Below are 25,886 nucleotides of genomic sequence, written 5' to 3'. Positions count from 1 at the left end.
TCTACATGGCAGGGGTAGGAGCATCACTACATCCTTTGGCGGTGAATTTCACTTTTTAATCACTTGTTGAATAAAGAAATCAGGGCTTTTTAAAAGCAGGAACGCAGTTCCGGCTGGCTTGGTGTCAGGGGGTGTGGCCTAATATGCAAATGAGTTCCTGCTGGGCTTTTTCTACAAAAAAGCCCTGAAAGTAATACTTCGTTTCTTCAGTCCTCAGTCATTTGCCACATTGTTGGCAATTTGTGGAGATCCTCCTGGCACACTTCACTGTTCGTCTTCGTTTTCAACATCCTGAATAATTTTGTATCATCTGCAAACTTGGCCACTACACTATTTACTTCCACAAAATTTTAAATGGCACCATACCCAATACCAATCGTTAGGTGACCCCACTGCTTACTTCCCCAGCTGTCCATTTATCCCTACTGTCTGCTTCCTGTCAGTTACCTGATTTTTAACCCATAAGAGGACCCCCTTCTCTTATCTCCTGACCGCCAGGCCTTTTTTTTTTTTTGAGCAGGAACGCAGTTCTGGCTGGCTAGGTCTCAGGAGGTGTGGCCTAATATGCAAATGAGCTCCTTGTGGACTTTTTCTACAAAAAGTCCTATGTGAAACAATGGTGGTGTCAGGGGTGTGGCCTAATATGCAAATGAATTCCTCCTGGGCTTTTTCTACCAAAAAAAGCTCTGCTGACCACTAACTCTTTGGTATGGTATCTTGTCAGAAGCCGTTATAAAGTCCAAGCATATAATGTCTACTAAAGCCGTTATAAGCCGTTATAAAGTCCAAGTATATAATGTCACTACTGTCTACAATAAGGGGTGTCAAACGTGTGGCCCAAGGGCTGATCAGGTCCCCAGAGGGCTCCTATTGGTCCCATGAGCAGCTCACTGTCGTCTGCTTCCTTCTGCATCACAGCTTGCTTTACCACGCTTGCTCAATCATACAGAAGCTATAGAGCAATCACACAGGAGCTACCATTGGCTGAGGCTCCTTTCTTGGGGACAGCACCAGTGCTAAGGTGCCTGCCACCCCAGGCAAGGCGCCTGCCCACCCCCAGCTTCTTGCCCCACCACACACTCTTCCTCCCCTCTGCATGCAAAGCCAGGGCTTTAATACTTACCCTTGTGTGCACCTGAGCAGGGAAGGGGGGGTGGAGGTGGTGAGGGCGAGAGTGGTGGCAGCGGTCCCCAGTTGGAGCACAACTGTTGCCACACTGTGCTGCCCTGTTGCCCCCACTAGGAAGGGCCAGGCGGCTGCTGCCTTCAGCTCCCCTCTTGCTGCCAGCCTGCCTCCCTCCTTTGGCAGCAGTGGCAGTAGTGGCGAGAAGAACCTCCTCCAGCCGCGGATGCAGCCAAAGCAGGAAAAGTGGCAGCAGGGAGGAGCTGAGAGTGGTGAGGCTGGGCTGGCACAATGCTTCCTTCCCTCCACACTGCCTCTTGCCGCCAGCTGCTTTTATTTGTGAGCTCCCATGGCACAGCCAGGGAAGCTGCGCTGGTGGCTCAGCCTCCCACGAAGGCTGCTTAGACCACCTATGGGGAAAGGGTGGGGGTGAGAGGGGGTGTCTGGTACCCCTGTAGTCCAGGGAAAGGGCAGGTCCTCTTGTGGATCAAAATTGGCTAATTAATAGGAAGCAGAGAGTGAGTATAAATGGGCAGTCTTCACAGTGGAGGACGGTAAGCAATGGGGTGCTGCAGGGCTCAGTACTGGGTCCCATGCTCTTTAACGTGTTCATTAATGATCTGGAGTTGGGAGTAAGCAGTGAAGTGGCCAAGTTTTCAGATGACACTAAATTGTTCAGGGTGGTGAGAACCAGAGAGGATTGTGAGGCACTCCAAAGGGATCTGTTGAGGCTGGATGAGTGGGCGTCAACGTGGCAGATGAGGTTCAATGTGGCCAAGTGTAAAGTGTGCGATTGCAGTAAAAAAAGGCCAACGCCATGCTGAGAATTATTAGGAAGGGAAGTGAAAACAAATCAGCCAGTATCATAATGCCCCTGTATAAATCGATGGTGCGGTCTCATTTGGAGTACTATGTGCAATTCTGGTCACTGCACCTCAAAAAGGATATAGCATTGGAAAAAGTTCAGAAAAGCGCAACTAGAATGATTAAAGGTTTGGAACACTTTCTCTATGAAGAAAGGTTAAAACGTTTGGGGCTCTTTAGCTTGGAGAAATGACTGCGGGGTAACATGATAAAGGTTTACACGATTATGCATGGGATGGAGAAAGTAGAGAAAGAAGTCCTTTTCTCCCTTTCTCACTATACAAGAACTCGTGGGCATTCAATGAAATTGCTGAGCAGTCAGGTTAAAACAGATAAAAGGAAGTGCTTCTTCACCCAAAGGGTGATTAACATGTGGAATTCACTGCCACAGGAGGTGGTGGTGGCTACAAGCATAGCCAGCTTCAAGAGGGGATTGGATAAAAATATGGAGCAGAGGTCCATCAGTGGCTATTAGCCACAGTGTGTGTGTGTATTTTGGCCACTGTGTGATACAGAGTGTTGGACTGGATGGGCCATTGGCCTGATCCAACATGGCTTCTCTTATGTGATCATATCACCTCTCATCCGCCTCCTCTCCAGGGTAAACATGCCCAGCTCCTTCATTCTTTCTTCACAGGACTTGGTCTCTAGAGTAAGGCTGTACCATCACTTCACATGATCTGGACACTATACTTCTGTTAATACAGCCCAATATTACATTTACCTTTTTAGCCACCACATCATGCTGTTGACTCAAGTTCAGCGTATGGTCCACTAAGACCCCTAGATCCTTTTCACACATACTACTGCTAGAACAAGCCTCCCCTATCCTATAACCATGCATTGGATTTTTCCTATCTAAATGCAGAACTTTACATTTATCCCTGTTAAAATTCATTTTATTGGTTGCAGCCCAGGTTTCTAGCCTGTCAGGGTCATCCTGTGTCCTATTTCTGTCTTCTACTGTATTTGCAACCCCTCCCAATTTAGTATCATCGGCAAATTTAATAAGCATTCCCTCTATTCCTTCATCCAAATCATTTATAAAGATGTTGAACAAAACAGTCCCAGGACATCCTTGAGGCGCTCCATTTGTCACTGCTCTCCAAGAGGATGAGGAACCATTCACCAGCACTCTTTGGCTGCGATCTGTCAACCAGTTACAGATCCACCTAATGGTAACAGGATCCAAACCACATTTTACCAACTTGTCAATAAGGATAGTATGTGGAACCTTATCAAAAGCCTTACTGAAATCAAGATAAACGATGTCTACAGCATTCCCCTGATCCAACAAGGTAGTCACTTTTTCCAGAAAAAGAGATCAGGTTAGTCTGACATGACTTGTTCTTGAGAAACCCATGCTGGCTCTTAGTAATCATAGCCATCCTTTCTAAATGTTCCAGGACTGACTGTTTGATTATTTGTTCTATATGTTCCAGGTATAGACGTCAAGCTGATGGGTTGGTAGTTACCTCCTTTTCCCCTTTCTTGAAGATGGGGACAACATTTGCCCACCTCCAATCTTCTGGCACTTCACCTGTTCTCCAATAATTCTCATAAATAATGGCCAGAGGCTCAGAAATTACATCTGCAAGCTCTTTTAGTACTCTTGGATGCAGTTCTGTGTTTATGTACTACCCCTATGCTGATCCTAGGATGGAACCCTATACCCTCATTATATGTTCTGTTTTTGCCATGTTGAGCACTGTTTCCCTCAGAAGACTGAGGAAAAGAGGGAATTGAGCAATTCTGCCCTATCTTCACCACCTGTTACAATTTCACTTTCCTGCCCTCATAATGGGCTTACCAATATCCGTGGTCTTTTTCTTACTCTGAACATAAGAAAAGAACCCTTTTTTTGTTGTTATCGTCATCTTTGGCTAGGCTAAGCTCATACTGAGCTTTAGCTTTCCTAACTCTTTCTCTACAAGTACTGGTGATTTGTTTATATTCATCCTTGGTTATAAGGCCATCCTTCCATTTCCTAAATGAGTTTATTTCCTCTTTCCCTTTTCAGAAGGCGCCCGTGGGCTCTTTCCTTTTCCTGTCTCCTTCTCTTCTTTCTGCCTAATAGCCAACCTACCTTTATTTGCCCCTCCATCTCCTCCCCAGCATAGTTTTCTTCCTTGTAAAACTATGGCCCCTTTGCATGGTAGGAAGTCATCAAGGATTTTGGGGGGGGGGCATATCACTTTGCCCTGTATCACTCTCCCCACAATTCCTTTTACCTTGCTTCTGGCAACCCCCAGATCCTCTCCTCTTTCCCTGCCTCATTCTTTCCTCACCCATTCACTAACCTACTTTTATTTGCCTCCTGTCTTCAGCTGTATTTGTTATTTATTTCATTTATATCCCACATTCATCCACAGTGGGGACCAAAGCAGCTTGCATTAATCTCTCCTCCTTTTACCCGCACAATAATCCTATGAGATAGGTTAATCTGAAAGAATGTGGCTGGCCCAAAATCAACCAGTCTGCTTCCACAGCAAGATGGGGATTTGAACCTGGGTCTCCCAGATCCTGCTCGAAAGCTTAAACTGCTACATCACACTGGCTTTCAGAGGGTGGCTGCTGTTGAACAGGAGCAAGCAACCAGGCCTAGTTCAGTTATGCAAGTCAGGTGGTATCAAGTTATCCAGAGGTTGTTGCCATACCTTTGGTTGTCAACCTCCAGGTGGGACCTGGAGATCCCTCAGAATTATAACTGAACTCTGGACAACAGAGATCTGTCCGCTTGAAAAAAATGACTATTTGGAAGGTGGACTCTATGGCATTATATTCAACTGAGGAATCTCCCACAAACCATGCCCTCAGAGTTTGCCACAAAATCTCCAGGAACTTCCTAACCTGGAGCTGTCAACCCTAAACCTGGCCCTAATGATTCTTTTCCCCAAAGGCCAAAATAGGCCTGTAAAGACACTGTCTTTTCCCTCTTTACTCACAGAAACTGAAGCCTGGAATACTGGGGTTGCCTAGCAACAGCCACTGATGGAATCCACTGCTTAAAGCTTCAGGTCCTCCTTTTATTATTTTGTTTTTTAAAACCCTCCAGGTTTTTTTTTTACATTACACATTGTTCTACAAATCTGGGATCCTTTTCAGGTTTGTAAAAGATCTGTTTAGCCTATACACAGCTCCAGTCACAAGGTTTAAGTATCCAGATATTTGGATATATTAGTATATAGACAAGCAGGGACCCGCGATACTCATGGTGGGGAGGAATCCCTCTCCCCATCACTGCTGACTCCCTGTTTATGGCTCAGTGGAGGAATCCCTCTCCCCATCACTGCTGACTCCCTGTTTATGGCTCAGTGGAGTAGCTGAGAGGCTTGTGGGAGGGGGGGGGGGAGGAATCTCATATCCCCCACCATTGCTGAGACTGTTGAAGCTCCATGACCCACCACCTACCACTCAGCCTGCAGCAGCAAATGGCATCCTTTACTTCTGCTTGGGTCTGCAGCAGCTGCTGGTGACTGCCACCACATCTGAGCCCAGAGCAGCTGCCAGTGTTGATACAGAGCTGGAGTGGCTTTCTAACTGTGCATGCACAGACAATGTAGCTCTATTCATTGGGGGTTTAAACTATCCTTTACAGTTTATTTCAGATTTTTCTGCAAATTTGGGGAGTCACTCAAGTTTGAAGAAAGATCCGCTTAGTGTCAGTATGGTCCCAATCCATGCGTTTACTTGCAGATGGGGGCCATTATTAGTACATAGATGATGATATATATGATTATTTGGAGAGGTAGAATGACATAGTATTGTCCAATTTTGTCAGATTTTGGAAGCTAATCAGTGCTTGGATGGGAGATCACCAAGGACGACTTGCAGAGGAAGGCAGTGGCAAATCACTTCTGCTTGAAAACCCCATGACAGCACTTTACACACACACACACACACACACCTCTTTGCGAATGGCCTTTGGCATTTCTAATAGATAAACGGTGTAGAAATTGAAATAATACAGCAAGTGCATAAAACAGACGTCAGAGCTTACTTGTGTTCTGTACTTTGGATCCAGGAAAAGTGTTAAGAGACTAGCTGTTCTCACCACAAAACAGTCTATTAGGAGTAAGTAACTGCTAATGTGCTAAATATATTACCCCACATTGAGGGCTGAACTAGACAGAACAGCATTTCCAGGTCCATCCTGGGGACACTGCCACCATTTAAAAGCCTAACAGTATTTAAAAACACTGTGAAGGCAGCACCTTAGGACCAGGTACTCTTGGCTTATTATGCATGGGTGTTGTGCCTTGCCTTCACCATGCATGTCTGTTGGTTCCCTCCCCCCCCCATTGTGCAATGATTCCACTGCCATTTCCTCGCCCCTCAGAGGCCACTGCACTGCCCACATAGTTGTTCCTCCCACTCTGCTCCTTCCACCATCATTCCCCCTTTATTGGTGTACAAATTCCACTATTGCTTCGATTTTCCATCTTTTAAATTTTGGGGTTTCTTAAACCACTGGGCTGAGTTTATTGATATTAGGAAGAAAGGGAGGGAGTGAGTGAGCAAGCAGGTGGGCGTGCACTGCACCGGCGGCACCCCCTGTCAATCTTGCAAATGACCACCCAAGCCTGTCCCCCTTGCCAGTCCCACGGCTCCATCCCGACTCCACAACCACCAATATTGTGGACACTGCTACGGCTCAAACAGACTGAAAGACCAGCCTGCCAACTGTTGAACTCATGACTCGCTATGGGTCATCCATGCCTGGAGAAGCCCAACAGCAGTGAAAGAGGAGGGTAGGGGAAGAAAGAGGAGGCTACAGTGTGCCCCCTCCCTCATGCGTGTGCTCGGCCAAGTCAGTGGCAGTTTTCCTGTGTCAATTTCTCCATCTCAGCTCACCTTGTCATCCCTTCCCTCACCTGTCTTCCCATTGCTCTGAGCCAGGCATGTCCTGGCAGCTGCTATCCCCCCTTTATCGGTGTACAAAATTTTAAAACTGAATGCAAACAAAAGGGGGGGGGATCGTCAGCATGGAATGAAATTGACATGAGACAAACAGGAGAGAGACACTGAGATGGGAAGCCTAAAGCTTTGAAAACATTTCTCCCTTTCATGCTTTAGTGAACAAAATTTGGGGGAGGGGGGAATCATTTTGTAAGTTTCCAGAAGCCTAACATTAAAATGGTGCCTCATTGTCTTATATTTTAATTAATTTATTTTTTTACCAGCGGCATGAGTCTAGCGATCTGTGACAATCACTAGTCTTGGATTGCTGGGGGGAAAAAATTAAGAGGACAAAACATGCTTCTCTGCCAGCTCTCCAGAAAGCCTCTTAACAAGCTCTGTAAGGGGGTGGTGGTGAAGACTGGCATCAGGTTGACTCGTCCCCATTTTTCACTGTGGCTGAAAAAACAAAGAATTCACTAGAGTTTGGCAATACGAAAAGGGAGCTTAGCAGCTGCTCTAGTAATCTTCATTCATGGAACTGAACGAGGAGGATTTAAATGGAAGGTGCTTAATGGATGTTACTACACAGCTGCAATAAGGCAATTGCATAAATAAATAAATAAAACCTTTGGGTGCCACCCCCCACATGTCACAAGTAATGTAGCTACGGAATACATATACAGACTACAGAATAAATACACCAGACTGAAAAAGAATGGTGCATAGGGCAGGCACGCAAATCTAGTCAGGCTTTAAGCCTTGACTGCTCAGATTCTCTGGAGTAAGCTGTCAGTGCATAATGGGTCCTTGCCCCCTGCCCCTCCCACAGTGTCTTTCCAAGTGATGAAGTGCTCCCCACCAGTTCTTTCAGCCCTTGAAAAGGAGGAGGGGACAACAGCTCCTTGTCCCATGGTGCTGTGAGCCTGATCAGGTTTGGGCCCTAATGGTATTTTACACGGCCAGCATTAGGCTTTAAAATGATAGGATGGCGTTTTTTCTCCAGGCGGCAACCCTATTAAATGCCCCTGCTTGTAGATATCCATGTTCTGCTTGACACTCAACATTTTAAGGCTCACTTGTAAAGTAGACATTTATGACCTACAGTAAGAACGAACCCAAATCTTCAACAAGGTCAACATTCTGTTAACACCAGGCACTGCAGACCAACAACAGCCGTATCAAGCCCTCTGAAATACTTCATTGAGGGACAGGGAAGGAACAGAATTAAAGGTCTAGTGCAGAATTGGCCTAACTGTGGCTACACTTCCTCAATCTCTGCTATAAGCCACTGACATCAGACAGGGTTTTATTGCTGGCTCTAGGAGCCAAAGGAGCAGGGCCAAAGTTTGCTGCGAGAGAAGCCAGTTGCATGCTTTCCCAAGGAGAGCAAAGCTACATCACTAACGCAGACAAAACAAATCAGCGTAATAAAAAGGGATCCAGACTTTATTGTGAGTTCAAGCTGCTTCTGAAGAATAAGAAAAGGCTCGTGTACGCCTCTCTCTTCTCTCCACCTTCGAAGGACTACACTCCAATATCCAGCTTAGTCCCTAGTTCCTTGTATCCACCTGCTACAGCTAGAGTCTTCCACAGGCAGGACATATTCATTCCCTATATGCACCAGGGAGGGAGCTAATACCATCACCAGCGTCCAGAGATGGCAGCAGCCCCAGACTTTCCCCAGCCATCCCCAAGCTGGGGTGGAGCAGCTAACACAGGAAGAGCAGCACGGAGTTATGACTCATCCACTCGCTGTGAAGTAGCTGCGGCTGACCAGGAGAGCTGGATTGGGAAGGAGTGTTGGGGGAGCGGAGTCCTGATGCCCATGGAGCCCGGCAAACAGTCCTGCAGCTGAAGTGCTTGTTGCAGGAAAGTGCCAGATAGGAGAGATCAGAGACAGTCAGGGAAGCAGACCTTGCCCCTCCTAAGGAGCTGTGGTGATGGCCACTGACAGCCTGTCTCCAGCAGGTGGGAGCCACCAAAGTTGGGGTGGCACCAAACGGTGAGCTCAGCCCAGCAGGAGCTGATGGGGGTTGGGAGGGGCCTTATGAGGCTCTATGCTCTGAGGTGATTACAAGGGAGGTGTTAGCAGGGGAGGGGGGAGCTGGTGCAGCGGCTTGGATGCAGGCATCAGGAAGGGTGGAGTGTCAGCCTTTTAAATGTGAGAAGTTTCCCAAAGGCTGGAGAGGATAGTGGCTAGAGAGCTCGGAACAGGAGCCACCTAGCCAGGGCAGAAGAGGTACTGGGTGCACTTTAACCCCCCCCCCCCCTCCTTGCCTGATCTTAGGCACGGGAAGTCTCCCAGGCTGGGAGCATAGCAATGGCACATAGATGGTGGGGGCCTTCTAGAGAGGAGCCTCACAGCCAGGAAGTGTGTCTTTGCGTCTCCCCTCTATCCTAGCTGTAGTGAGGACTAAAAGGTGTCTGAATGCAGGAAGTCAGGCTCCAAGTAAGATTAAAACACTGAAAGAGTGTGGCAGAGAGATGATTCTGTTGATGCTGAGAGGCTGAAGTCTAAGGCACCTGAGAAAGTCATGGACCAGCCAAGACTGGAGAAAACAGACTGACAGGGCAAAAAGGGTGGCTTCAAGCCAGGAGCTGGAAGAAGACGACATTGGATTTGTATTCCGCCCTCCACTCAAGAGTCTCAGAGCGGCTCACAATCTCCTTCATCTCCCTCCCCCACAACAGACACCCTGTGAGGTGGGTGGGGCTGGAGAGGGCTCTCACAGCAGCTGCCCTTTCAAGGACAACCTCTGCCAGAGCTATGGCTGACCCAAGGCCATGCCAGCAGGTGCAAGTGGAGGAGTGGGGAGTCAAACACTTAACCACTACACCAAACTGGCTCTCTCAAGCCTCCGCCTCCTGCGTCTGTTTGTAGTTGCACTTCTTCCTGCGTTGAGCCCTGGGCTGTCAGTCTTTGGGCAGTTCACCTTCTGCTTCTTCATCTGAGGAGTCATTGTGTTCCCTTTCCTCCTCTCCCTCTGAGCCAGTTTCATCAGAATTCTCATCTTCCAGGTAGCGATAGCCCCGCACCTTGTGATGAGGCTTGGGAATCTTGGGAAGGCGGTGCCGGATAAGCCGGCTTATTTTATGTTCCATCCACACGTAGGAGACCACTGCAGCCGCCAGAGTAATCAACATGAGGGATAACTTAGCCTGGAAGGAAGAGACTCCATTAGTTAGGGAAGGGAGAGCCATTTGTTCCCTCATATAGTCCTGGAAACTTGCGCAAGCAAAAGGAGAATTGTCACGCAAGTAGAATTAGAGCTGGGCAAAACGACACCTTGTCCAGCTCCTTTATTCTTCCCTAAAAGTTCCTCTGCACTACTAACTGTACCCCATTTCACTGTCTGATGAAGTGTGCTTCTAGCGCACAAAAACGTACATTCTCAATAAAACTTTGTTGATCTTAAAGGTACTTCTGGACTCCAATTTTGTTCTCTGCACTACTGTATGTGTTAAATGGTCTTGTTTAATCCCTGGGCCAAAGGAACTCCTGAATCTTCCTCACATCCTATCACAGGGAGAATCCCTCTGTATCCCAGATTCCCATCTCACCTTCATGGGTAGTCCAGACCACAGATAAACAACAAAGATTGCCACGGCCTGCCACCAGTGGTAGATGGTAAAGATGAAGTCTTGCCGTTCTTTGTCTTCATAAAGCATCCCCAGGAGTGCTGTAAGGAAGCAGGAGGGAACAACAGTCAGCTAGTGACCAGATTTTCTCTAGTTTTCAGTTGGTACAAACTGGTTCAAAAGGTAACAATAACTTGTGAGAGTAGTTAGTCTTGGACTATGGAGACTCCGGTTCAAATCTCCATTTGCCATGAACCTTATAGAGGAAACTGGGGACAGTTGCTTTCTGTAGACTGATCTCAGGGTTGTCAACCTCCAGATGGTCCCTGGAGATTTCCCAGAATTAGAATTGATCTCCAGGCTTCAGACACCAATTCCTCTGGAGAAGATGGCTAATTTGGAAGGCGGACCCTATGCTATTATAATCCTGCTGAGATCCTTCCCCAAACCATGTCTTCCCAGGCTCTGCCCCCAAATTTCCAGGAATTCCCAACCCAAAGCTGGCAACCCTGCCTGACATAATCTCACAATGTTGTTGGAAGGACAAATAAATTGAGGGGAGAACTAGAACCATATATGCCACCCTGAGCTCCTCAGATGAAGGGTGGGCCCAGAACTCATTAACTAAATTAATGCTAAATAATACATTTTGCAAAACAGTCCCACAGGTGAAAAATGTTATGGAAGGAAATCATTGTTTTGCTCTGTTAATGACCAGTTATGCAGACAGCAGAATTCAAAAAGCCTCTTCCTGCCATTCAAGCATTTAGAAATGAACCTCTTCTGGTAACCAACATCTAATATATCATCCAAGAAGACTGTCGTTTCCATAGAACCGATTAGGGACTTAATTATTTCCTGGGTCTGTGGAAGCTCCAGCAGCCACTGCATCAGAGGCTTAGTCCTGAGCTGAATATGAACATGGCTTTGTCTGTAATGAAGGGGGTCTGGGCTCAAACCCTCCAACAGGAATTTTACTTACAGCTGAGGCCTGTCTTGTTGAGGGCACTGCCAAGGCCCCAAAGTGCAGCCACCAGGTACAGTATGGGTGCTTCACCTAAGCTCTTGGGACGAGGTTCCCAACAGAAGAGTGCAATCAAAAGGATAGCATGGACAGAAGCTCCTGTGAGGAGGGGAACCTGGCGGGGCATGCACAGCATAGAAAGTGCCATGCTGCTGCAGATAGAAGATGAGAGTCCATAAGCCGTGATGATGTAAGCCACGTGTTCCAGGCCAATGGAGCAAACGCCATAGCTCTGGGGATGTGCAGAGAAGAGAAAATTTGGTGAGCATAACTCAGTTATCTTCGTGGCATGCCTGAAAAGCCCCTCCTACCTCAGGGCTTGGGAGGAACATTGCTTGGAGCTCACATACCAAGGCAAAACCAGTGCAGAGGAAGACCACCTCGAAGCCACTGTAGATGAAGAAAAGGATGAGGTGGCGGAGGCGATAATCTCGCATGTGTTTGAAAGGCAGCTGGAAGATGTTTCCCCATCCAATGCTGCGTAAATCTATCTCCTCTGTTGGGCGATAGGCAGAGCCACACAGGATCAACACCTGCAGAACAGAAAGCCCAGAAGCAGGGCAAAACCAGCAAACTTTGGGGCAGAACGAAATGTGTCACATTTTCTCCCTGTTTTTGTATTTATTTTTAATAAATTCTGGAAACCACTTTGAATGCAATGGCTGTAGAAATGTAGTATAGTTTTTTAAAAAACAAACAAACAAGTAAATAGCACACTATGGATAAATCTTCCTTTAAAATGCAGCTATATTTGGGGAAGAGGCAGGTTTAGAAATATTTCAATAAATAAAATAGAGGGAGGAGAAAACATATGGCTGCTGTCCTGTTTTAGATGTAACACCCAATTCTACCTCGTATAACACTCTTCTAGCAGCTGTTGTTAGTCCCCTAATTTAACTCCACTTGTACAATACCAATGTTACTATGACATCTTCCATGTGTGTTGATCAGCACTCCGTATGCCTACCATATGTTTTAAAAGGTTCTTATCCCATGTGCTTACCCACAAACATGGAGCATCCACAAACAGCTATGTATGGGCCAAGTGATAGCAATGTGAAATACAGGAGCTGCATATGTATGGGACCAGCAGTAGAGATATGAAAGTCCAGAAAATTTTTTTTGAAAAAATGGGAGGACTATTTTTTCTGAGGATCCCCCCGTTTTTCTGATGGATCTCTCTGATGGGGAAAAAAAAATAAGGATACATGTGCTATGGTAGCATGGGGTGCAGTAGTTTGCAGGGCTTTTGGGAGGGGGGTGTAGAAAAAGCCCAGCAAGAATATATTTGCATATTAGGCCACACCCCCTGATGCCAACCAGCTGGAACTGTGTTCCTGCGTGTTCCTGCTCAAAAAAAGCCCCGGTAGTTTGTAACTTCCTGAAGTGTTAGGCATACTTGCAATTCACTGGCCTCACTGAAACCGGAACTCAGTAAAGTCAGGCTCAGTTTGCAGAAATCATCAGAAATGCTGAAATAGCTTGTTTATAGCAATATAACCCCAATCCAATAAAGGAAAGGAAAGGTCCCCTGTGCAAGCACCAGTCGTTTCCGACTCTGGGGTGACGTTGCTTTCACGTTTTCGCGGCAGACTTTTTACAAGGTGGTTTGCCATTGCCTTCCCCAGTCTTTTACACTTTCCCAACAAGCTGGGTACTCATTTTACCGACCTTGGAAAGATGGAAGGCTGAGTCAACCTTGGGCCGGCTACCTGAATCCATCTTCCGCCGGAATCGAACTCAGGTCGTGACGTGAGCAGAGAGTTCAGATCACAGTACTGCAGTACTGCTGCTTTACCACTCTGCGCCACTGGGCCGCTACTAAATCCAATAAACTTCATAGTAAATTATCTGAACCCAGATCTCCTTGAATCAACTCTCTAATCACACTGTCTTATTGAAAAATATCATGAGAGAGAGAGACTATTTTATTGGTGACCTAACACAGAATCTTTAACTGACATCGCTTCCCCATTTTTCATCTTCTCTTTATTATCTCTGAAGTGGGAATTGTCAAGAATCAGATGGAAGTACAGGATGTAGACTAGAATTTAGACTCCATGCAAATTAGAGCTATGCATTAAACCAGTGTTCTTAGTTATGTTTCAGCCTGGTACATTTTCCAGTCACACAGTACTGTATGCATATCAAGACAGCCATGCAATCACATGCAAAATAGGCAAATGTTGATCTGCCTACTCTGTGTAGGTTATTGTCGCAGGAAAGAAACCTTGGTTTCAGAACATACCACTGAATCCAAGATCCTGTGACCCCTGCCTTTGCTCCTGCATTTTTTTTTTAACCAGTTCATACCAGAAGCATGGCGAGGAAGGCCACACCCATGAGCACACTCTCCACAATGATGAGCTCGCTGCTGCGTGGGAGTCTCTGTAGAACTGTGGAGTTGATCCCTGGGAGGATCCCATGGCTGGAGGTGCCTGGAGGGGAAGCAATACTTTAGACGCCATATTCTGAGGAAGGGAACAGTTAAGAAAATGTTAGAACCCTAATGATTGTGGGATGGAGCAGAACATGGAAATGTAGGAACTATATAAGACTATGAAGATTAAGGCATTTTGGAAGAAAATGCCAACGTATATCAGCTTAATGAATCCAGTGCCAGTCACTCAGGATACTCACCACAGTTCTGAACATTGCAAAGTGTGTGCGTCATATCATAGAGATACCACTTCAGGAAGAAAAACATAGGCATCTGGGCACAGACGAAACTCAACTGGAATAGAAGGGTAGGAGAGGATTTGAGATAAGAGAACCAACATGCAAGAAATTGGGGGTAGATAGATGGAAGAAACCAAAACCTAAACACCCACTTCCTAGCAGACAAGGAAGGGAAAACATGGAATATGCCTCTGTTACAGCCCACCAAAATACTGTCCACAGAACTCTCACATTGAAGAAGGCATAGAAGACAGTCTGGAAGACAATGATGTAGCTGTTGTAGGCTCTGTGTGGTGCTCTCTTTTGCTCCTGGACATGCTCTTCCTTGTAGTTTACATAGTCATAGTATTTCTGTGCCATCCTTTGGGAGTAGGTAAAAAAAGCCTATCATCTACCAAGAAATACTTTCACAGAGATGCATTTCCATAACATCCATTTATCACATACATAACCCCAACAGCATGCTTAGGATCTCTGATGCCAGCCAGGGATGCACTGCCTTGGTGTGAAGTAATGAGGCTGATAGGCATAGTATGAGACTAACAAACATAATGAACCTTTTGTGAAATGCTGTCACTCAAAAATTGTCTTTTGTCTATCTATATGTCAAGGGTATACAGCAGAAAACAATCCATACTATGTACAACATTGCTCCCTCCCAGGCCCATAGGCAGAAAATTTTGGGTGGAAGGGCCCAGGAGATAAAAAATTTGATGGTGGAGCTGTGGGACTTGGCAGCTTCTTCCCTCCAGCAGCTAGCCCGCCTGGCCCCAGTTCTCTCCCCCGCTCTCTTTCTCACTGTTGCTCTCTTGTTCTCTCTCTCTCTCTTACTGTTGCTCTCTCTCACTCTCTTGGTCTTGCTGTTGCTCTCTCGCTGTGACTCTTCTCTTACTCGCTTGTTGTTGCTCTCTACCTTGCTGTCACTTTCTCACTGCCACTGTCTCACTCTCTCCCTCGCTCGCTCTCTGCCTCGCTCGCTCCCTCACTGTGGCTCTCAAGCTCTCCCTCACTCTCTCGCTGTCACTCTCTCCCTCACTGTTGCTGTCTTGCTCTCCCCCTCAGTCTCTTGCTGTTGCTCTCACACTCTCTCTCACCTCTCTCGCTCTCTCTTGCTCACTCTCTCGCTGTCGCTCTCTTGCTCTTCAATGGAAGGGCCCTATAGAGGGGAGGGGGGTTAAATAGAGTGGCCTGGCCCCTCCCGTGCCCCACTGTAGCTACGAGCCTGCTCCCTCCCCCAACTACACCCTCCCCACCCATCTTTTCAGTGTCCGAACTACCATGAGGCAGACATCACAACATCTCCTCCACGATCATGCTGGTGCTTTCTCCAGTGCCTTTACCCTGAGACTGCAGCTGGCTCACCGAGTGATATAGTTGCTCATGGAAGCCCACAGAGGTACAATGGCAGCTCCAATTGCCACAGCTGACGGTACCAAGGTATAGTAACGTTCCCAGTAGTTGGTGGAGACAAAGAGTGCATAGATGCCAATAGCCAGGAATAGCATCCATTTAGTGCCAAAGAATCTGGGGAGACAGAAAGAGATACTTTGATTCTTGGACAGGTTAACCTCCAATCCCTACAACTGTGGGGCTCACTAATTTAGCAGCTATCTCAGGAAAGAAAATACAGGCCTCAAACGAGACATTTCCATTCCAGCCACAGCTGGACAGCAAATGGTATGCATTTCCATTCCCAGATATGTACACGGGGAACTTACCCTGGATATAAATGATTCTGATAAAGGGCTGGGCAGTCAGGTACCTTATGAGGAGTGGAGTGTAGAGCACTGCAGCGATAGGCGTGACATTGATGCCCATCAGCATCTTGTTGTCAATATTCTGCAGCTCCAGATTACTGTATTTCACTTCTCGGTAAGTTTCATCATAGTGCAGGATTAGCTGCATCTGCAACAGGCCTGTGGGAGAAAGCACTCGGATGTGACGGTCATGGGTAATGGTGTAGTGCTTGCAACAAGAAAGAGCATTTGGTTTTAATTGTGTTTTAATAGTTTTTAATCTATTAGCTGCCTTGGTAGTTACGATGAGGGCAGAAATGTGCGGTACAAATGTCTGTAATACATAAAGGTAAGAGCTGCTTCTTGGGTCACCGGGTCCCACTTGGTAACGCAACTCTATGAGAGTTGTCACAACAGTAATTACGAAAAAACAAAACACAATATTATTATGATTATACGTATCATAGCATCATAGAGTTGGAAGGGACCTCTAGGATCATCTAGTCCAAACCCCCTGCACAATGCAGGGAACTCGCAAACACCTCCCCCTAAAGTCACAGGAGCCACGTTGCTGTCAGATGGCCATCCGGCCTCTGTTTAAAAACCTCCAAGGAAGGAGAGCCCACCACCTCCCGAGGAAGCCTGTTCCACTGAGGAACCGCTCTAACAGTCAGGAAGTTCTTTCTGATGTTGAGCCGGAAACTCTTTTGATTTAATTTCAACTCATACACTGAAGTTAAACACATCCAAAACAGAGATAAAATTTTCAAATTCCAGACACTAGTTCATTTAAATGCAGTCTCCATTAAGGTGGATACCGTGCCAAAAACTTTTAAGAATCCAGTGATTTGCTACAAAGTCCTTGCTCCTTCTGGTTACAAAATGCAAATAACTTGTATAAAGTCCAATTTGTTTATTCATATCAATTCCACAATCCCAAATTAGTCCCAACAAGGGCATCAGTTTAGCTCTTCAGTATTAGTATACTGTTCTTTTGGATTATTGCTCTTGTTACTGAGTAGCTTATATTTGTGTTGCTGTCTTAAAAAAAAAAAAAAAGACAGGTGCAACAAAAAACCAAGCAGTCTGTGCCTGGTGCAATATGATGGTTTTTCCACACCATCTCTACACACCAGATTCTGGCATTCCTGTGTTCATACGTCCTCATTATATCCTGCTTTTCTCTATGCCACAGCCCCCCCACTCCCTTTTCCCTATAGCTATACCTACAAGCTGACTCACTCTGAGGATCCAGTTTTTTCTTCACCATCTCAGTAAGCTATAACCACACTTTGTTCACCAACTTCCTTGGCTAGTCCCAATTGATTTCTTTTTTTGTTTAGTTTTGTATTTTTTATATGTGTGAGTGTGTGTCTGCACCGGGAAGTCATGGTGACCACTGGTGACTGACCCCTACTGGAGGCCTGGAGGATATTCAGGGAGGTGGCTGAATAAAGCCTGCCCCTGCCCTCCCCACTGCTGGTATTCCAAGGAGGCCTCCCATTCAAGGACTTGACAGAGAAGAACCTGGAAGTCATGGCAGCCTCTGGTGACTGACCTCTACTGGGGGCCTGGAAGATATTCAGGGAGGTGGCTGAATAAAGCCTGCCCCTGTCCTCCTGACTGCTGGTATTCCAAGGAGGCCTCCCATCCAAGTACTTGCAAGAGTTGAGCCTGCTTAGCTTCTAAGATCTAACACAATCAGGCTTGCCTGGGCTATCCAGGTCAAGGTGTTGCAATGAAATTCTGACCTACTCATTCCAGATGCCACCAGACTCTTCCCCAACTACTTGATCCCTCCATGCCTTATTACAGCATTAAGTTGTTAGTCCTTTTTTAGAAAGCAAAAAAAAAAGAATTTAAGGAGTAGCTTTGCACAGAGCCAGTTCATCACCTAGTTAAGTACTACTCCTTCTGAGAGAAGCTCTATAAGATTTAAGGCTATAATGTTTCTGCTACTCAAGATCCTTTAAATGGAGATGCCAGTGATGAGAGGTAGGACATTTCTATGTGCTGAACAGGTGCTTTCCCTTCTGAATTCTGACTCCTCACCTTCTTTATTCCTAGAGATTACTGAGCTTATGAAGCCCATTGGCCCATCTAGCTTAGTATTGTCCCCACTGCATCCAGACATCACAAACAAAGCACAAGTTGTTCCATTAACTAAATGAGACTTAACTCCTCAAGCTCATGCTACCCTTCTCTCCTCCCATGCGAAGCCATGACTGAAGATTTCCTGATTCAGAAAGTCTTTAGTATTACTTTATCTAAATAATAGTTTAGAACACTGGTTATTGTGAAAGAAAAACAGCTTCCCAGTTTAAAGCATTCATATTTGGGCTTCATAACAAACTGGAATTAGATCAAAGACCTCCTAACCCAAGAGAGAGGATGAGCCTCAGAATGCGAAGTCTGTTCATGTGGCTGTTGATGATGTCTGACTAGAGCTTCAGGCAAAGAAAGAATAACACCTGCTAGCCAAGATCTTTTACTTGCAATGCCAGGTATTGAACCTGAGACCTTCTCTACAAGCTCTACTACTGAACCAATAACCCCACCTCAATAAAAGGAAGGACAATAGAAGCATGTTTTCGACACTCTAATTCATAAAGTACGGCTGAGACCAGACTGGCATTCTGGGGTGGCGGCCATAAAGGGGACGGCTCAAAAAGAGCCATTCCAGAGACTCCAGATGGTCCCCGGCAACGCAGCCCCATTCGGTCTGTGAGGCGGCTGGGCACCTCCACACAGAAAGGCGCCCTAGAAGCCAGATTCCTTTTTTTCCCCCTTGGGGGGCAAGTGCTTATGCGCATAAGCACTCCAGCACTCTGAATGGTTTGATTTTTTTTTTTTAAAAACCTGGGATCAGCTTGGGGCGGCTTGGCAGTTCTACACCACCAAGTCGCCTCACGTGTGCCCTTCCCTGTCCAGACAGCGGGGAGGCGACTGACGGCCGGCTCAAATATTTGCTACCACTTTGGAAGTGGTAGCTTTTTTGAACCGGTCTCAGGAGCCTGGAGGATGGGGTGAGAATGATAGTAGGACGGGCGGCAGATGTTGCCGTCTGTACAGATTTTTGGGGTCGACTTCAGAGGCATCTCTGAGTCAACCCAAAGTGCTGGTCTGTTAGCACCCTACATTTCTTTTCCAGGAGCTTCTGGCTCAAAGCTGGTTCTCTCTAGTGATGCAAGTATTTCCTTAGACCATTGAAGTGAGCTGGTAGTATGACCAGCCCTACAGACAGATTAGCGTCATCTGCACACTAAACTGTAAATCAACAGCAGAAAATGCTGAAAGAGACACAGCGTACCTAGAAAGACACCATAGGTTAACATTCCACCCAGGCTGGCTGTCAAGAGGTTCTTGATAACGCCGAGACGCTTGCGGCGGAAATATTTGCGTTCTTCCTCCTCTTCATTGTACTCAGCATGAGCCCCCACAAAGTCATCTAGCTGGAAACAGAAGTATCACAAAGAGATGGCTGAAGGGATCATACTAACAAATCACCAAGACAGAGATGTAATATACCCTATTTCTCCAAGGGAGATAAGGAAATGTAATCAAACTCTGTGATGAATGGCAATTACCCAAATTGTAAATATGTTATTCTCAATGGAAGGATGCATTTTGCTGTTAAGAACATACTGGATCAGGCCAAGAACATACTGGATCAGGCCAATGGCCCATCTAGTTCAACACTTTTGTCAGTGGCCAAAAAAACCCAGGTGCCATCAGGAGGTCCACTAGTGGGGGCAGGACACTAGAAGCCCTCCCATTGCTGCCCCCCCCCAAACACCAAGAATACAGAACATCACTGCCCCAGACAGAGAGTTCCATCTACAACCTGTGGCTAATAGCCACTGATGGACCTCTGCTCCATATGTTTATCCAATCCCCTCTTGAAGTCACCTATGAATGTACCTGTCACCACCTCCTGTAGCAGTGAATTCCATGTATTAATCACCCTTTGGGTGAAGAAGTACTTCCTTTTATCTGTTTTAACCTGACTGCTCAGCAATTACATTCAGTGTTCACGAGTTCTTGTATTGCGAGAAAAGGAGAAAAGTACTTCTTTCTCTACCTTCTCTATATTGGACTACTGTAATGCCCTCTACTTGGGGCTACCTCTGTGCCGGACCCGGAAGTTGCAGCTGGTGCAGAACGTGTCGGCCAGGCTACTATTGGGGCTCTCGAAATGGGAGCACATACGGCCGGGGCTGCACGAACTGCACTGGCTGCCAATTACCTACCGAATCCAGTACAAAGTGTTGGTTATTACCTTTAAAGCCCTATATGGCCGAGGACCAGCCTACCTAAGGGACCGTCTCTCCCCATATGAACCCCAGAGGGCACTGAGGTCAATGGGTAAAAATAAAGTGACCATCCCTGGGCCGAGAGAGGTCAAACTTCAAAACACCAGAACACGGGCCTTTTCAGCCGCGGCTCCGGCACTGTGGAACCAACTTCCGGAGGAAGTGCGGGCCCTGCGGAACCTTGACCAGTTCCGCAGGGCCTGCAAGACCGCCCTTTTTAGACAAGCCTATGCCGATATCGACTGCTGAGTTGCTAAGAATAAAGAACCGCCATCTATAATACGATCATGGAACTATCTAAACTGGCAGAACCAGCGCCAAACAATTTTATTGCTGCCAGATATATTTAATGTAATTTGAATTATGTATTTTAACTTAATTAACTGGTTTTTATGTTTAATTTCTTTTTAATTGTTAAATTTAAACTTTTATCTATTTATGTTAATTGTGTGAAATGTTGTTAGCCGCCCTGAGCCGCCTAGGCGGGGAGGGCGGGATATAAATAAAATTTATTATTATTATTATTATTATTATTATTATTATTATTATTATTATTATTATTATTATCATCATCATCATCATCATGCATAATCTTGTAAACCTCTGTCATGTCACACACATACCCCCGTTGTCATTTCTCCAAGCTAAAGAGCCCCAAGCATTTTAATCTTTCTTCATAAGTAAAGTATTCCCACCCTTTAAACATTCTAGTTGTCCTTTTCTGGACTTTTTCCAACGCTATAATATCTTTTTTGAGGTGTGGTGACTGGAGTCATACACAGTATTCCAACTGAGGCTGCACCATCAATTTATACAGGGGCATTATGATATTGGCTGATTTGTTTTCAATTCCCTTCCTAATAATTCCCAGCATAGTGTTGGCCTTTTTTATTCCAGTTGCACATTGTCTCATGAATCCTTCCAGTTCGGACCCCATCAACGTATATTTATAGTTAGGATTTTGCACTTGGCCACAATGAACCTCATTTGCCACATTGATGCCCACTTGCCCAGCCTCGACGGGTCCCTTTGGAGTGCCTCACCATCCTCCCTGGTTCTCACCACCCTGAACAATTTAGTGTCATCCACAAACTTAGCCACTTCGCTGCTTACTCCCAACTCTAGATCATTAATGAACAAGTTAAAAAGCACTGGACCCAGTACTGAGCTCTGTCGTACCCCACTGCTTACCACCCTCCACTGTGAAAATTGCCCATTTATACTCACTCTCTTTTTCCTATTAATTAGCTAGTTTTTGATCCACAAGACAGGGACGGATCTAGGGGGGACAGAGGGCGGTGCTTGCCCTGGGTGCTGACGGAGGGGGGGGGTCGCAATATTGGGTATGGAGTCCATTGTATTCTATGGGACCATAAGATAGAATGGCCCATAAGGGGGTGCCATTTTTTAATTTTGCCCCCCCCTCAAGATAGATAGATAGATAAATTTATTGTCATTGTTCTCAAAAAAGAAAATGAGAGCAACGAAATGAGGTGCTCTTCCACAAACATATCAACACCCACAAAAGGACATATACATAGACCATTTAAATGCATCTAAAAACACATAATCATTCATAACCCTGCATTTAGCTTAACCACGGCACTTGGATAGAAGCTGCCCTTGAATCTATTTGTCTTTGCCTTCAACACTCTACATCGCCTACCTGACGGTAAAATCTCAAATAGCAAGTGGCCCGGATGTGAAGGGTCCCTTAAGATCATTTGTATCTTCCTTCTACATCCCATATCATACAGATCCACCAATGAGGGGAGAGAACATCCACAAATCTTCTGTGCTCAAAAAACATGTAGCTCCGGTCCTGCCACAAGAGAACTTGTTTTTTTACCTCACGACTATTGAACTTACTTAAAAGCAATACTCCCTCTAAGCTGTGGAGCCTTATGAGCAAAAATTCTATTTTGTGAGCTACTGGCATTAAAAGTGTAAGCTACTGCATAAATTAGTTTGCTCTGGAGCCATTTTTCCTGAGCTAAGACAAAAATGTGCAAGCAGGAAGCTAATAAACTGTGAACTAGCTTAATACAACTCAACTTGTATTTGTAGCTGGGATTTTTAATGCACATTGGGGCCAAAAATCCCAGCTACAAATACAAGTTGATGGAGTGTGAACTGGCAGAGACTGACCAAGAGAGAGATCTTGGGGTCGTGGTGGATAACTCACTGAAAATGTCAAGACAGTGTGCGCTTGCAATAAAAAAGGCCAACGCCATGCTGGGAATTATTAGGAAGGGAATTGAAAACAAATCTGCCAGTATCATAATGCCCCTGTGTAAATCGATGGTGCGGTCTCATTTGGAATACTGTGTACAATTCTTGTACAATTCTGGTCACCGCAGCTCAAAAAGGATATTATAGCATTGGAAAAAGTCCAGAAAGGGGCAACTAGAATGATTAAAGGGTTGGAATACTTTCCCTATGAAGAAAGGTTGAAACGCTTGGGGCTCTTTAGCTTGGAGAAATGTCGACTGCGGCGTGACATGATAGAGGTTTACAAGATTATGCATGGGATGGAGAAAGTAGAGAAAGAAGTACTTTTCTCCCTTTCTCACAATACAAGAACTCGTGGGCATTCGATGAAATTACTGAGCAGTCGGGTTAAAACGGATAAAAGGAAGTACTTCTTCACCCAAAGGGTGATTAATATGTGGAATTCACTGCCACAAGAGGTGATGGCGGCTACAAGCATAGCCAGCTTCAAGAGGGGGTTAGATAAACATATGGAGCAGAGGTCCATCAGTGGCTATTAGCCACAGTGTGTGTGTGTATATATATAATTATTTTGGCCATTGTGTGACACAGTGTCACACTGTGTGACTGGATGTGCCATTGGCCTGATCCAACATGGCTTCTCTTATGTTCTTAACTTAGAGGGAACATTGCTTAGGAGCCTTTGATGAGGAACTGTTTCATTTTAACCTTACTGGAAATAAGCATCATGTGTATACATTTATATGTATTTTGGGGAGAACCATATGTAACAAGAGTTAAACTTTTAGCATGCTAACTGGGCATGCAGAGAATTAAGAAAGCAAGCTCTGCCACAAGTTTTTTTTTTTTTTTAAATGGAGTTTCCTCAAGATGTGAGAATATAGCTTTGCTTTCAGAAAAGGACTATGCATGACACTTTTTAAAACCCCAGAGGCTGAAGAGAAGGACACAGTGCTTTGGAAGATCAAAAAGAACTAGTTTTATTTTTTAAATGAAAGTGCTCCTCTTTGGAGCTTCACTAACTTCACTAACAGTTATCCCTTTTGTTTTTCTAAGCATTACACAAGCATCTCCAGTATTGCTCTTGCATGAGAATGCTTAACAAATCCATGTAGATATTTTCAAAAGGATAATTAAATTAGGGTTTGTAGAATCTTTCGGGATCAAGTGCCGTGTTCTACTGGAGAAAGTAGAAAAACTTTCTCCAGTAGAACACGGCACTTGATCCCGAAAGATTCTACAAACCCTAATGATGTTACCAGCCGTGAAAACCTGAAATCTTTGATAATTAAATTATTTTTAAAAACCCTGTTAACATTTTTTTTTTAAATGGGAAAGAGGTGTTGTATTCATTGCTTATTTGTGATAAGGAAAGTAGCACGGTATAGCTGGACCTTGGAAGCTAGGCAGGGTTGGTACTCAGAAGGGAGACCACCAAGGAAGACTCTGCAGAGGAAGGCAACGGCAAACCACCTCGGCTTCTCACTTGCCTTTAAAGCTCTTTGCTGGGGGTGCCATAAATCCTGCATCTTGAAGGCACTTTACACACATACACATTGCTTGTAAATTGTAACACATATGTACTGGGGTAAAATAAATAACATTTTAACATTACATTTTAAAAACAGATATTTATGTTTCATACCTTGCATCCATTAAGTGACCATTGCTTTTTCCAAGTGGCAGAATGGTGAACCTTAAATGCTGGGAAAATGCACCACCCTTGCAAGAGAAGTGCTTCCTCGAGGAAGGATATCTGAGACCTTCACAACCACCATCCAACACCTGCACACTGATTATTCTTTGAAACGGTTGTGAGGAAGAACTGGCAAAGCAGCACTTCCTCATATACAAGAGTGGGTAGGACTCTTTTTTGCACTTAAGTTCCCAAAGCGGCAAAACCACCGATGCATTTTTTTTTTTAAATTTAAAAATGTACCCCCGTTTAAACCCTCCAAGTAGTTATTTTTAAAAACAATGTAAAAAGATCAGGCACGTACTGTTGGCTGGAGAAACGGATCTGCTCACCTGAACCTCTGCACCATCCATAGGCCTGTTCACAACGCCAATCCCTCGGCCGTCCGGAGCCACTCCGTTCCCCACAGCCTCTTGGTACACATCGCCACCTGCAGACAACACACAAGGAAGGGAAACGAAACAGAAACTCGATAGCGCTTCTCTCCTAAATCGGGGCTGCTGCCTTTTTTTTCAGTGGAGCTGAGAATAACCACCAACTCCAGATTCCGCCGCTGCCCTCCCTCTAGATTCTCCTGTTCTCGAAAATCCAAATCCGAAGTCCCATTTTTTTTTTAAATAAAAAAGAACGAATATATCTAGAGACTTAACTTCCTCTTTAGTTGCGAAATCCTCTGGTTTAGGGTCAGCGGCCGCCGGAGAGAGAGCGACCCCCACCCCTTAACTTAAATGGGTTTGAAACCATTCCAGCCTAGAGACAGAGGGAGATTGGGCACGATCTTGCAGGTGAGCGGGAGGCAGGTAGAAAGGTCACAGGCTAAACCCAGCTCCTGGGTGATACAGCTGCCACTGGCGCACAAGCGAATGGGGGCACGGCGTCGAAAACGGCCGGGCGTTGCCGGGCTAACCAGAGCCCCCAGCCCCAATCCGGAACCCTCCACCCCGCGACCTGTACCTGGCTCCATAGCGGTTGCAAGCCTGTCAATCCCTTGAAGAAAGTGGAAGACTCGCTTCACTTTTCCGGTCCTATGAGCTAGGCGGGGAGGAGGAATGGAGGGGGGCAATCTCTTAAAGAGACAGGAACTTCAGGCAGGGCTGCCAAAGGGGAAGCAATTCTCGTCTAGTCATCCCCTCCCAATGCAATCGCAGTATGTATGGCATTATTCATTCACATCTGAGCAGGTGGTGAGGCTGCCTCCAAATAATCAGCTTCCAAATATCAGCTGCCTCCAAATAATCAGCCTCCAAATATCAGCTGCCTCCAAATAATAAGAGCAGGAGTCTGATAACCCACCCCCCTCCATTTTCTTGGATGCTAAAATCGGGATTAGCCCAACATTTACAAGTGCCCTTAAACAGAGAATCCAGGTGTGTTTGTGGTTCAGTCCATGGACATGGACATTGCATGTGAATTTACTGTTGATTTTTGTGGAGCCCATGTAAAAATCATAAGACTCAATGCCAACACATTTTCAAATGCAGACCAGTTTAGCACTAGACCTTTAGCCTGGTTTAGCGCTGTCCCCAAGCCGACATTCTACGCTAAAATCATGGAATCATAGAATCATAGAGTTGGTTTCTCTGATTCTAGTGTAGAATGTTTTTTTGGGGACAAGGGTAAACCAGAATTAAAGGTCTAGTGCGAATCTGATCACAGTTTTTCCTGTCATGGCAATTCCACAAAGAACCATATATCTGTTTTCTCTAATCCCTTCTATGGACATTAATGTAGTGTATGCC

General features: G+C 45.6%; 1 protein-coding gene across 1 annotated transcript; it reads right to left on the bottom strand.

Moving 5' to 3' along the window:
- Positions 1–8,314: 8,314 nt before the first annotated feature.
- Positions 8,315–24,577, bottom strand: UNC93B1 (unc-93 homolog B1, TLR signaling regulator). The gene is made up of 11 exons (XM_060262649.1): positions 24,480–24,577; positions 19,217–19,358; positions 15,933–16,086; positions 15,533–15,694; positions 14,402–14,531; positions 14,132–14,225; positions 13,805–13,929; positions 11,842–12,024; positions 11,450–11,723; positions 10,450–10,568; positions 8,315–10,047 (listed from the first exon to the last, which is right to left on the bottom strand). The coding sequence occupies exons 1-11, from the start codon at positions 24,498–24,500 to the stop codon at positions 9,802–9,804; spliced, it is 1,650 nt and encodes a 549-aa protein (XP_060118632.1). The 5' UTR covers positions 24,501–24,577; the 3' UTR covers positions 8,315–9,801.
- Between the last annotated feature and the right edge of the window lie 1,309 nt (positions 24,578–25,886).

This window comes from Heteronotia binoei, chromosome 21, assembly GCF_032191835.1.
Source record: "Heteronotia binoei isolate CCM8104 ecotype False Entrance Well chromosome 21, APGP_CSIRO_Hbin_v1, whole genome shotgun sequence".
Lineage (NCBI taxonomy): Eukaryota > Metazoa > Chordata > Lepidosauria > Squamata > Gekkonidae > Heteronotia > Heteronotia binoei.
Note: the sequence above shows the minus strand (reverse complement) of the source record. Positions and strands in the feature narration are given on the sequence as shown.